General features: G+C 41.1%; 1 protein-coding gene across 2 annotated transcripts in view; it reads right to left on the reverse strand.

Moving 5' to 3' along the window:
* The window catches only part of trappc8 (trafficking protein particle complex subunit 8), a 141,883-nt gene that overhangs the window by 101,170 nt on the left and 26,025 nt on the right, over positions 1–14,688 (reverse strand). The window contains exon 3 of one of the 2 annotated variants that reach the window (XM_072569737.1): positions 11,150–11,233. The exons of the other annotated variant lie outside the window; for it this stretch is intronic. Within the exon in view, the coding sequence (XP_072425838.1) occupies positions 11,150–11,233 (84 nt within the window). The remainder of the gene's footprint in view (positions 1–11,149; positions 11,234–14,688) is intronic. 2 annotated transcript variants of the gene reach the window in all.

Raw genomic sequence — 14,688 nt, forward strand, 5'->3', positions numbered from 1 at the left:
AGGTCATCTTCCTGGTGTTCAGGGCTGGCAGCAGTGACAAGGCTCCTGCAGCGATCAGAGACAGCAGTGCCAACAGTGGACTCTTCAAGAAAGCAGCACCAGCAAGATGGAGGGGGGGATTATAGCACAGCTGTAGTGTTGCTAGTGGGCTGACTCAGGTCTCTTGGCAGAGGTGGTAGACCAAGGGTAGACCCTCTTTCAATTTATCTTTTCACTTTAATTTTAAAGCTATTATTTAATGTAAAATGCAAGTGACAATAAATCATTCAAAGTTTTTGAACACCAAATTCTCTCATTTGTACAGAGAATCTTATTAGCAACTTTTACTTTAGTAGTTTTCTTCAATTTCTAATCAAAGTAATTTTTCTAAAAATAAAGTTTTTCTTTGTAATCAAGCATTCAAATAATTACTTGGTTACCATGTCCATCAGTATCTTTCCAAGCCTATCCCCAACCTGGTTACACTTCCAGTATTTTATTGAAATTCTTTGTGAAAGAGGTTAGAGACAGTCTAGCTCTGATGGCATTAGCTTAATGATTACAAGACACTGATTGGGAGATTTTTCAGGATTTTCATTCTCAAGGCCAAGCCTTGGTAGTCTTCTGAAAGAAAAAAGATATTCACAGAATTCTTGGCCCTTGGAAGGAAATCTCCCTCATCTTGTCATAAACAAACAGGCTCTTATTCTGAGGTGATGTCCTTTTGCCCTGGATTTTGAGGAAACAACTACTGCATATCTCCCTGTCAAGCCCCAAGAGTCATCCATGTTCCAATTATGTCACCTCTCATGCTTCTAAACTCCAAGGTGTACAGGTCCAACCTCTCCTCATAAGACGGTCCCCTCCATAACTGGGACCAACCAAGTGAATCTTCTCGGCACTGCATTCAATAATAGCATATTTCCTTTGGGAAGATGATCAAAATTGTTCACAATTTTCCAGGTGTGGCCTGACTAGTCCTTCAGATTTAGAAAGACTTTGTTATTTTGTAGTTCATTCATTTCCAAATAAAAGCTCAACAGTCCATTTTCCCTCCAATTACTAAATCTGGATGCTAACCTTTTATGATTCAAGGATCATAAAAATCCCTGTGTGCTGTTGCTTTCTGTGGTCAATTTAACTAACACTGAGCTTGACTATTCTTCCTGTCAAAGCACATAACCTCATTTTTCCCACTCTTACTGTCTATACCCCTTTTGACCGTATCTTCCCTATGACTTGCCCTTCCACATATTTTTTGTCATCTGTAAACTTGGCAAGAGTATATTTACATTTTCACCCATCTAGTTCACCAATGCCCTTCAGGGAAGGAAATCGGCCATCCTTACCTGCTCTGACCTACATGCAACTCCAGGCCCACAGCAACATGGTTTACTCTCAACTGCCCTCTGAAATGGCAGAGCAAGCCACTCAGTTGTATCAATCGCTAGAAAGTCACAAAGAAATGAAACCAGACGGACCACTCAGCATCGACCTTGGAACCAGAAAAGACAATGGCAAAAACAGAAACAGTCCTGTCGACAATGCAAAGTCCTTCTTACCAAGATGTGGGGGCGAGTGCTGAAATTGAGAGCGCTGTCTCACAGACTAGTCAAGCAACAGCCTGACAATCATTGTTACAGAATCATACCTTCCAGATAACACCCCAGACACCACCATTACCATCCCTAGACATACGCTGTCCCACCAGCAGGACAGACCCAGCTGAGGTGGCGACACAGTGGGATACAGTCAGGAGGAAGTTGCACTGGGAGTCCTTGACAGACTCCAGACCTCATGAAGTCTCATGGCTTAACGTTAAAACTCAGAAAAGAAAACCTCTTATTGGTTACCATGTACAGTTTTCCTTCCACAAAGTGCGAGGTGATTCACTTTGGAAGAAGTAACAGGAATGCAGAGTACTGGGCTAAAAGGTAAGATCTTGGCAATGTAGATGAGCAGAGAGAGATCGGTGTCCAGGTACATAGATTCTTGAAAGTTGCCACCAAGGTTGATAGGTTTGTTAAGGCAGCATACGGTGTGTTAGCTTCTATTGGTAAAGGGAAAAAGTCTGGTGCGGCCACATTTGGAGTATTGCATACAGTTCTGGTCCCTGCATTAAAGGAACGATGTGGAAGCTTTGGAAAGGGTTCAGAGGAGATTTACAAGGATTTCACCTAGAATGGAGGAAAGGTCTTACTAGGAAAGGGCGAGGCACTTGAGGCTGTTTTTGTTAGAGAGGAGGTCGAGAGGCGACTTAATTGAGATATGTAAGATAATCAGAGGTTAAATAGGTTGGACAGTGAAAGTCATTTTCCTCCGATGGCAATGGCTAGCACGAGGGGACATAGCTTTAAATTGAGGGGTGATAGATATAGGACAGATGTCAGAGGTAGTTTCTTTACTCAGTAATAGGGGCATGGAATGCACTGCCTGCAATGTAGTAGATGTGCCAACTTTAAGGGCATTTAAGTGATCATTGGATAGGGATATGACACGAGTGGAATAGTGTAGGTTAGATGGGCTTCAGATTTGCACCTGTGGAACCATCGAGGGCCAAAGGGCCTGCACTGTGCTGTAGCATTCCATGTTCGACTGTTGAACCAGTACTCCTCTATTTTGAAAAACACTTGGAGGAAGCATTGAGGGTGGCAAGGCAGCAAAATGTACTCTGGGAGGGGGTCTGCAATGTCCACTACCAAAAGTGGCTCGACAGCAGCATTACTAATCGAGCTGGTTGGGTCCTAAAGGACATAACTGCTAGACTGGGTCTGCAGCAGGTGGTGAAAGAACCAAGAGGATACGACATACTTGACCTCATCCTTACCAATCTGCCAGCTGTAGAAGCATCTGCCCATGACAGTATAGGTAAAATTGACCACTGCAGTGTCCTTGTGGAGAAGAAGTCCCGCCTTCATGTTGAGAATAACCTCCATGTTGTGTGGCACTACCACTATGCTAAATGGAAAAGACTTCAAACCGATCTAGCAGCTCAAGACTGGGCATCCATGAGATAAGGCTGATACATTTGCATCAAAAGTGCCAAGTGGATGATCCATCTCAGATTCCTCCAGTGTTAGGAGATTACAGGGTGACCTGGACAAGTTAGGGGAGTGGGCAGATACATGGCAGATGCAGTTTAATGTGGATAAATGTCTGGTTATCCACTTTGGTGGCAAGAACAGGAAGGCAGATTACTACCTCAATGGTATCAAATTAGGTAAAGGGGCTGTTCAGAGAGATCTGGGTGTTCTTGTACACCAGTCAATGAAGGTAAGCATGCAGGTACAGCAGATCGTGAAGAAGGCTAATAGCATGCTGGCCTTCATAACAAGAGGAATTGAGTATAGAAGCAAAGAGGTGCTTCTGCAGCTGTACAGGGCCCTGGTGAGACCACACCTGGAGTACTGTGTACAGTTCTGGTCTCCAAATTTGAGGAAAAACATTCTGGCTATTGAGGGAGTGCAGCGTAGGTTCACGAGGTCAATTCCTGGAATGGCAGGATTGCCTTACACTGAAAGACTGAAGCGACTGGGCTTGTATACCCTTGAGTTTAGAAGACTGAGAAGGGATCTGATTGAAACATATAGGATTATGAAAGGATTGGACACTCTGGCAGGAGGAAACATATTTCCGCTGATGGGGGAGTGCCGAACCAGAGGACACAACTTAAAAATACGGGGTAGACCATTTAGGACAGAGATGAGGAGAAACTACTTCACCCAGAGAGTGGTGGCTGTGTGGAATGCTCTGCCCCAGAGGGCAGTGGAGGCCCAGTCTCTGGATTCATTTAAGAAAGAATTGGATAGAGCTCTTAAAGATAGTGGAGTCAAGGGTTATGAAGATAAGGCTGGAACAGGATACTGATTGGGAATGATCAGCCATGATCATATTGAATAGCGGTGCAGGCTCAAAGGGCTGAATGGCCTACTCCTGCATCTATTGTCTATTGTCTTATCACAGATTATCAGTCTTCAGCCAATTCAATTCACTCCACGAGATATCAAGAAATGGCTGGAGGCACTAGATACTGCAAATTCAATGGGCCCTGATAACATTCCAGCAATAGTACTGAAAACATGCTCCAGAACTTGCCACTCCCCTAGACAAGCTCTTCCAGTGTAGTTACAACACGTGGAAAATTGCCCAGGTGTGTCCGGTACACAGAAAGCAGGACAAATCTAACCTGGCCAATTACCACCCAGTCTACTCTCCATCATCAGTAAAGTGATGGGAGGTGTCATCAACGGTGTTATCAAGTAGCACTTGCACAGCGACACCCTGTTTGGGTTTTGCCAGGGTCACTCAGCTCCTGATCTCATTATAGTCTTGGTCCAAACATGGACAAAAAGAACTTCATTCCAGAGAGGAGGGGAGTGTGACAGCCCTTGACACCAAGGCTGCATTTGACCAAATATGGCATCAAGGAGCCTTGGCAAAACTGGAATCAACGGGTGTCAGGGGCAAACACACCACTGGTTAGAGTCATACCTGACACAAAGGAAGATGGCTGTGGTTGTGAAGGGTTAGTCATCTCACCTCTAGGACATCTCTGCAAGAGTGCCTCAGGTAGTGTCCAAGGCCCAACAATTGTCAGCTGCCTCGTCAATGACCTTCCCTCTGTCTCAAGGTCAGAAGTAGGGATGTTCGCCGATGATTGCAGTGTTCAGTATCATTTGTGACTCCTCAGATACTGAAGCAGTCCATGCTCACTTTCAAGGTCTGGACAATATCCAGGCTTGTGCCAACAAGTGGCAAGTAACAGCTGTGCCACAAGTGCCAGATAATGCCCATCACCAACAAGAGACACTCTAACCACCGCCCCTTGACATTCAACAGTATTACCATCACTGAATCCCTCACTGTAAACATCCTTGGGGTTACCAATAACCAGAAACTCAACTGGACTCACCACAAACACAATGGCTACAATAGCAGGTCAGAGGGTCAGGACATTACAGCAATTAACTCCCCTCCTGACACCTCAATGCCTGTCCACCCTTACAAGGCACAGGTCAGGAGTGTGATGGAATACTCGCCACTTGCCTGGATGGGTGCAGCTCCAACAATACTCAAGAAGCTTGACACCATCCAGGATATAGCAACCTGCTAATTGGCACCACATCTACAAACATTCATTGCCTCTACCATCTGGACTCAGTAGCAGCAGTTTATGGTAACTACAAGATGCACTGCAGAAATTCAAAGATGTTTCGTAAGCACCTTCCAAACCCACAACCACTTCCGTCTAGAAGGATAAGGGCAGCAGGTACTTGGCAACACCACCACCTCGAAGATCCCCTCCAAGCCACTCCCCACCCTGACTTGGAAATATACCACCATTCCTTCCCAGTCGTTGGGTCAAATCCTGAAATTCCCGAAGCTAAAGTGAGGACTGCAGATGCTGGAGATCAGAGTTGAGAGCGTGCTGGAAAAGTACAGCAGGTCAGGCAGCATCTGAGGAGGAAAATGGACATTTCGGGCAAAAGCCCTTCATCAGGAATTTTCCTCCCTACCGGCATTGTGGGTCAAACAGCAAGTGGACTGCAGCAATTCAAAAACATAGCTCACCACCAGCTTCTCAAGGGCAAATATGGATGGGCTATCAATGCTGGCCGGCCAGGTGGCACAGCTCAAACTCCTGCAGCACTCTGGTCAAAAAAGATCAGCATGACTTCATGAACGACATTGTGACTGACAAATTTATTAGAATTCTTTAACGAATTAACAAATCTGTTTCACTTGCTCCTTGTCCTCCTGTCTAAAACAAACACACCATTTTTCTAACCTCTTCAGATCTGAAGAGTCATATCGAACCTGAAAGATTAACTCTGTCTCCACAGATGCTGCCAGCACTATTTTTAAAGTGTATCTGGGACATGTTGTAAACATAACTGAAATATTGCACAACATCTTTATGGTATCCTTTTCATAATCCTCAAAAGGAGAGCTAGTTTACTACAGGAACTACTCCTAAGTACATACACTATTCATCTTAAAGGCTCTTCTAGATGTTAATGAACACAAGTTAACACTTACATAATCTAGTACAGTAAACTTTATGTTAAAAAATTAGTTTGACTACTGGATCATTCAAGCAGAAACTGAAAACCATTTAATGCTCAAAAAGCCAGGATACTTACGTCTTTACCTTATGCTTCCTCTTTATAGCTATTGTGCAACTAGATAAAAATATTTTAAAAAGGAACGGTTTCCATCAGAGGCAAAATCCTGAATGCACAGAAGTGTTTTTCAAATGGCCCTACATTATGAAATGGGCATTAACCTTGTTTTTTGCTCCCAGGTTCAAGTTCTCAAGTTGTCTTTATAGACAGATATTTCCCTCTCCCACCACATTTTAATAGGCTAGGATAGAATAAAGGTAACTTTTAAAATCAACATGCTACCTTGTAAATGAATCTGCTCCTTGAACCTTTAATCAGTTTCTGAAGTGTGCAGACACTGCACAGAGATTGAATGTTACAACTTGACAGCTTACTTTACTACGGTTGCTTTCAACTTCATGAAAAAATGGTACAAAAAAAGTGAACTCTCAAAGGCACTCAAGAGGTTCAACAAACTTGAACAGTAACGATGAAAAGTAGAACTGTACACAAGCATGTAAACCCAGGTATTATACCATCAGGAAAAAATCAACTTATGTAAAATGCAAACTATAGCATGCTGATATATAAAACTACATCTTGGTAAATCTTGTCTGCACCCTCTCCAGGGCTCCCTCATTCCTCCTATAGATGTGGACTCCAGATGTGCATACAATATTGTAACTGCAGCCTAATCAGTGTTTTATTCAGATTGGAAGATCAGTCAACAACATACTACCCAACGTGACCAAGACAATTTCAACTGTTTTCAACAAAATAATGAAGCTAAACTATCTTTATTTCTTTCTTTTTAAAAAAAATTAGTAGCATTGGCACACAAATTATACAATGAAGAATGAGACAGATAGACAAGAACACTGCAGGTTAGATAATTGTGGAACAGATTGCAAACAAGACAGTACTGCTGGAACCATATGGCTAGAATTCAAAAATAATCACTGCAACTGAAGATGAAAACAGCAAGACCAAAATGTTACCAGACTTACTGACAAAACAGAGTTAAGATCCAGATGCACTCCAAATAAACTTTAAGACCAAAGTTCATAAGGAAGTTACGCTTTTGGATCTCCCTCCAAAATGTGACATTCCTCAACCAACTGTATTAGGTTATCGGCTCTAAGACTGTGACTAATCAATGGAAATGCTCTCAGCCAAAAATCAATTAATAAAATGTCAAGTTCTGTTCTGTTTAATATAAGACTATCAGTGTGAATTTAAAGATTAATCAGAGGAGCTGGTGTTCTCCCATGGACTTCTGATTCTTTATCACTCATACCCCAAACAACTATTCAGCGTGCAAGAAATAGCAACTTCCAACAGTGGATTGTGACCAAAAGCCTTGATACAAGTTTGTGTTTTTCATCTTGACACCAAGAACTGTACATAACGGCACATGCAAAAGAAAAATCCAAACCTTCAGGAGAGAAATCCCAAGAAACCACACTGTGATAATTCAGAAGCTATGGTATAGTATCTCACAGAGCTCGAGATCAAAAGTACGAAGTACAAAGACATTGATTTCAAAATTTTGCTTCAGTGGCTCTCTAGCACATAAATGCAGTGTCAAAACAGTACAATGGTCAATGCACTTCTGTAATTTACTCCCAATAACACTTTGCGATCGGGGAACATTTATCAATGTGCTGTTTGCTTAACAAAGGAAAACAACTTGCCACATTGAACCTAGTTGCTTTACATTTGTAAAAGCAAAAGCTTTAGCATAAGAAACATTTTATTCAGCCATATCACTGATCAGAAAAATTGATTCATTGAACATACGTTAGTGCAAACATCATAATGCACATCATCTAGTTGGATAGTTCAAGTACTGAGTGGAGGACAGTTGTACTGACAGATGTAACCTTTTAGATGAGAAGTTAAACTGGTTTTCATTGCTACAATACAATTAACGGTATGGCCTGTACCCAGTTAACTAGCTAGAGTAGGCATAAATAGCTTGACTTCTGATTGGCAAGATGCTTATTACACAGATCAGTGCTGGAGTCTGAACGTTTTTTGTAAAATTTATAACTGTTATATCAATTACTTGGATGAAGAGGCAAAAGGTATGGTTGATAAATTTGCTCATGAAAAAATTGAGTCAAAAATAAGTTACAAAGAGGGAATGAGGCTACTAGGCAACTTTACCTTTACAAAAAAAGCCAATGTTCTTAAAGAGCCATCAGACTTGAACCGTTGACGTGTTTTTCCCCTTTCTCCACAGATACTGCCAGCCCTGCTCACTTTTTCCAGTAGTTTGTTTTTATTTCGAGTGTCCAGCATCCACATCCAGTTTAATTATCAAAGCAAGGAGGTTACATAGGCCATTTAAGATAAAAGAACAGAGCACTGCATACAATGTTGGTCTTATTTAGGGAATAAAATGCATTCAATGCAGTTTGGAAAAACTTACTAGATTAATGTCTGTAATGTTTGGGTTCCCTCATGAAGGGTGGGACACGCTAGGCTTCCACCGGTTTGAATTTAGAAGATTAACGGCATCTTGATTGAAACATGAAATACCCTGAACGGTCTTCACAGGGTGGGTGGGGAGAGGATGCTTTCTCTTACGACCTAGAGCTAGGAGATCACTAACACCTGCAGATCTGTTTTTACTAGATCAAGGTATGTTATTAAAATAAAGGACAATTTTTTGAGCATCATGAGACTTTGGAACTCTATTCCTCAAAAAGCAGTGAAAGCATAGTACTTGAATTTTTTTTAAGATAGTGGTAGATGGATTCTTCTTAAGCAGATGGGTGCAAGTTTATCAGAAGTAGGCTGGAATGCAGTGTTAACAAAGCAGCCATAACCTTATTCAATAGGGAAGCAGGCTCAGAGGTCTGAAATGGGTTACTCATGCTCCTAAATAATACATTCTTGAACCAACTGATCCAGTGACCATTAATAAATGTGGCAAATTAATCATCTCCAAGATAATTCGCATTGCACCAAACATTGTCATTTGTTTCAAGCCTTTAACTGGTTTGTCTTGTCAATTTTTTTCCTGCAATTCGATTTTGCATTAAAAGCTTATCTCCAGAGAAGGTTCAACATTTTAGAATAAACCAGCCGGATACTTATTTTAAAATAAGCTATTATACAGATACACTGGACGTTGTCAGCACAAAACATTCAAGTCAACGTAGAGTGTACTTAGCAGCTTACAACTATTAGAAGGATGCAGCAAAAGAACCAAAGCAAGGAACAGAAAAATATCATTTTTTTTAAAAAATGGAGCATCTGACAAGAACCCATTGCTGATTTCAATGTCATTAAAATTTAGATTCTCTCAGACCCTTGTTAAAATTGATCATAGAATGTGGCTTGGCCAACATGTTTCACACAAGTAACTGCCCAGAGGGCAATTAAGAACCAGCCATATTGCTGTGGGCCTGGAGTCACATGGAGGTCAGACCAGGCAAGAATGACCGATTTCCTTCCCTAAAAGAATTGTGAACCAGATAGGTTTTTAACAATTGTCAATGGTTGCCAATAGGCTACCATTTTATTGAATTAACACGACCATCTCCACTGGTGGGATTCAAATCTGTATCACCCGAACATTAAACTGGGGTTCAGGGTTACTCCGCTCGTGACATAAAGGGAGGTGTGACTTAATTATGTCCAAACTAAAATTACTCCAGCCTTAAAAATAAATAGCTAAACCAGATGCAAACTGACAAGCCAAAATATCAAATTGTTATTTCTCCACAAACATTTCACTTAAATCTCATTAGCTTGTCTCTAAGAGTCTGTGCCAACATTCAAATGAGATTACGACTGAGCTGATAATCCTCAACTCTAGTTTTGCCTGTTCCTTACAACCTTCGATTGCAGTGCAGATTAAAAATTTGTCTTTCAACTTCGAATATATTTAAATAATCTAGTTACAACAAGCCTCTGTAATAAGAATTCTACAGATTTACTACCCTCAAGAAATTCCTCCTCCTCTCATGTGAAAGCCTTGTTCTGAGATTACACCTTTTGTCCCTAGAGGCCCACCCACAGGGAAAACAACTTTGCTGCAAATAGCTTGTCAATTCCACCAGGAATCTTGTATGTTTCCAAGTTGCCTCTCATTCATCTATATTACAATGAGGTCACACTTAATCTACTAACTTCTCATAAAACAGTCCTTCCATACCGGACATCAGCTGAGCGAACTTTGTTTATATTAGCTCTCCAAACTATTCACAGTAGTCCAGCTGCAGTCTGTCTTGTTTCTTGCATAGTTTTATCAAATCAGTCTTTTTTTTATACTTCATCCCTTTTGAGTTAAAGGCCAACATTTCATTTATCTTCCCTATTACCCACTGAACGTGAATGCTAGCTTTGGTGATTAATAGATAAGACTCTCAAATCCCTCCATTCGGTACCATTCTGCAATCTCTTTCTCCATTTAAATAACACTCAACTGCTCTATTCTTCCTGACCAAGTGCATAACCGTTTCTCCACATTATAATCCATCTATCAGGTTTTTGCCCACTCACTTGACAAGTCTATATCTCTCTGCAGACCATCATTGCCTTCCCACATATTTTTGGTGTCATCTGCAAACCTGACTACAGAACATTCAATTTCCTTAACCATGGCATTAATAGATATTGTAAAATTATTTATACATAAACAGCACTGAGTCCTGTGGCACATCACTAATCACAAAGATCACCATCCTGAAAATAGTCCCATCTTATTCTAACTATCGTGTTAGGAAGCCAATCCTCTATCTCTGCTAATGTACTACCTTCAACACCATGGACTCTTAAGGAGCCTAATGTTTGGCAGCTTAGCAAATGCATTGCTAATGTATGGTAACTTAGTAAATGCCTTCTTAAAATCCAAATATATATAAAAATAACATCTCACTTTCCCCTTTCACCATAAACCTATATGGCCTCAAATCAATGCAAAAAGTGGAATAGATCAAAAACAGAAGTGAATAGGGAAAAGTCAGAGCTTTACAGAGGAAGTGTTTAAAAGCTAAGAGATGGAAAGTGGAGAAAAGTGCGAACTGTTAATCCCACACCAACTGATGAAATACCTGCATGGAACTTGGACGAACTGAGCTGCGTCAAAGTGTCTTTCCAATTACTGTACCATGGAACACTAGCTTTAACTGAGCGATCTGATGGAAAACAGAACATGGTATTAATGACTTATTACTGAGTTAAAGATCTTCTCATCTAAGTACAGAATATCTAATACTAAAAAGGAGTCCTAAAACAATATAGCTTTTCTTTTTAAAATCAGAAGGATAAAAACTCGCATTTTTTAATGTACACTGATTCACAAGATAAATGACAGTATACAAACTCAACTAATCCCACAGGGCGCTGATGATTTGCCACAGGCAATTACAAAGGTGTCACTTAAATCATGTCAGTAAGACTATTTTGAATAGCTCATCAAATGCTGATATTTGAAGTGAATGAAGTCAAAGCATGCTTTTCAATCTCACTTATGAAAATTAGAGGTACTGACTGAACAACAACAGTCATTTCATACTTGACAGCATTACAGTTTAATGTCTCAACGTCTGGTGGTAAAAGGCATTTGTCCAGTCTGACTTCAGCATGAAAGTTTAATTTAACCTCACACTTAGCATCAGTGGGATTTGCAAATGTTTGCATAGGACAGGTCTGAAAGGCACTATATAAATGCAAGTCTTACATGTCCACAGGGAACTGTGAAGTATTTTTATTCAATATTGAAATGTAGGAAACACAGCAAACAAATTGTACACTGCAAGTGAGCCAGGGCTGAAACAACACAAGTTACTGTAGCGCTTCTAAAAAAGGAGATTTCACTCTTCGGTCCCAATGTAGCAAACTGGGACTAACTTGAGCATATCATTCTGATTGTCATGGTCAAGAATATCATGCTCACATAAATGTACCAGCTGATAATGTCCTTATGATTTTACCACATCTACTTTGGAGAAAGCCACAATGTACACAAGTCACTGAAAGCTGCTGGACAGAGTCAGGCTGGTAAACAAAGCAGACTGTACATTTGGTTTTATTAATAGCAGCATAAAGTACAAGAGCAAGGGGGTCACGTGGAACCTGTATAAAACATTAGTTCAACCTCAATTGGAGTACTGCAGTCAGTTCTGAGCACAACACTTTAGCATTTGAATGCACTAGAAAGAGTGCAGAAAAGTTTCACAATCATTCTAGAGTTAAGGAATGTCTATGACATAGGTAGGAGCAGGAATAGACCACTCAATCCCTCGAGCCTGCTCCACAATTCAATCATGTCTGATCATGGAGCTCAATGCCTGAACCCCAAACTCCCTTATATCCTTTGATCACTTCTGTCACAAGATCCATAAATATCTCCTCCTTGAAAACACCACTTTGACCTCAACGACTGTATTATGATTTCCATAGGCTCACTTATTACAGTCCTAAAGAGGCTGATCTCTTATCCTCAAGCTATAATTACTGGTCTGGACACCCCCACCTTCAGGGACATTCTTCCTGAAGTTAACCAGTTAGACTCAGGTTCGTATGAGATCTCCCCTTCCCTCATTCTCCTAAAATGAAGTGAATATAATCCTAACAGACTCAACCTCTCCTCATATATTGATTCCTGGAATGGCAGAACTAATCTGCTAAGTCTTTGCTGCACTCCCTCTATAGCAAGAGCATCCTTTCTCAGGTAAGGTGGCCAAAACTGCGTAATATTCCAGGGCCTCAACAACGCCTCTTATAATTACAGACCTACCGACCGAGACAGAAACCAGACCGACAAATGTTTTTTTTTCCCCTATCAGTGGAAGGCTCAAGACTGAGGGGCCAGAAATTTAACATTTTGGAAAAAGCAGCAAAGGAAACATATGTTTTTTTTATTGCAGCAAATAATTTAGATCTACATGTGTTACCTGTGCAGAGTTAAATCATTAAAGAAAGGAAGATGACAGACTTTGGGGCGGGGCCAGTGGACAGGAGGAATAGCACTGGGTGAAGTGCAGGTGCAGACATAACTGGTCTCCTGCACAGCAACCAGAATATGGGAAGCAGTGTCATAGATAAGAAGTGGCAATTTCAAATGACCATCTCTAGTTTTTTTTTGGTAAAAAATAACAGGGAATCCTCAAACATTAATCTTCTATAACATGTAAATCTGAACTAATTTCTTTTAAAACTGAACCGAGAGAAAAAAAAATCACATGAATTGACACTTTTTCCTGAGATTTTCCTGATTGTAGATCGAAGGTTGGAATATTTTCTGCATACAATTCTCTTAAGGATTATTCAGATTAGACCATAAAGTATCTAAGTCGAACAGTATGGTGCTGAAGTAGTACAGCCGGTCAGGCAGCATCTGAGGAGCGGGAGAATTGATGTTTCAAACATAAGCTCTTCATCAGGAATGAGCCCCTCAGCCCTTGAGTGTTGAAAGTTAGCAGGCACTGAGAGAATCACAGTACTGGAAAACTTACAATGTAGCATTTGGTTCAGCAGCCAGCAGTGCCTAGGTTGCTAAGAGACAAAAGCAAATTCAAATTCGGCCAAATTAAAATTATGCCCCAAGATACCAAATTGCAATCAAGTTTGAATTTAATATTTTGACAATATTAAAACCAATGAAATGATCCAATGCTTTGGGGTACAAAACCGGGAAAAACTGAACAGCTGGGGGAGAACTGCCAAACCACCAATGTATACAGACTACTTAGACCATAAGACCATAAGACATAGGAGTGGAAGTAAGGCCATTCGGCCCATCGAGTCCACTCCGCCATTCAATCATGGCTGATGCGCATTTCAGCTCCACTTGCCAGCGTTCTCCCCGTAGCCCTTAATTCCTCTAGACAACAAGAACCTATCAATCTCGGCCTTGAAGACATTTAGCGTCCCGGCTTCCACTGCACTCCGTGGCAATGAATTCCACAGGCCCACCACTCTCTGGCTGAAGAAATGTCTCCGCATTTCCGTTCTGAAATGACCCCCTCTAATTCTAAGGCTGTGTCCACGGGTCCTAGTCTCCTCGCCTAACGGAAACAATTTTCTAGCATCCACCTTTTCAAAGCCATGTATTATTTTGTACGTCTCTATTAGATCTCCCCTTAATCTTCTAAACTCCAACGAATACAACCCCAGTATCCTCAGCCGTTCCTCATATGCTAGACCTGTCATTCCAGGGATCATCCGTGTGAATCTCCGCTGGACACGTTCCAGTGCCAGTATGTCCTTCCTGAGGTGTGGGGACCAAAACTGGACACAGCACTCCAAATGGGGCCTAACCAGAGCTTTATAAAGTCTTAGTAGTACATCTCTGCTTTTATATTCCAACCCTCTTGAGATAAGAGACAACATTGCATTCGCTTTCTTAATCACAGACTCAACCTGCATGTTTACCTTTAGAGAATCCTCGACTAGCACTCCCAGATCCCTTTGTGTTTTGGCTTTATTAAGTTTCTCACCATTTAGAAAGTAGTCCATTCCTATATTCTTTTTGCCAAAGTGCAAGACCTCGCACTTGCTCACGTTAAATTCCATCAGCCATTTCCTGGACCACTCTCCCAACCTGTCTAGATCCTTCTGTAGCCTCCCCACTTCCTCAGTACTACCT

This window comes from Chiloscyllium punctatum, chromosome 5 (genome assembly GCF_047496795.1).
Source record: "Chiloscyllium punctatum isolate Juve2018m chromosome 5, sChiPun1.3, whole genome shotgun sequence".
Taxonomy (NCBI): domain Eukaryota; kingdom Metazoa; phylum Chordata; class Chondrichthyes; order Orectolobiformes; family Hemiscylliidae; genus Chiloscyllium; species Chiloscyllium punctatum.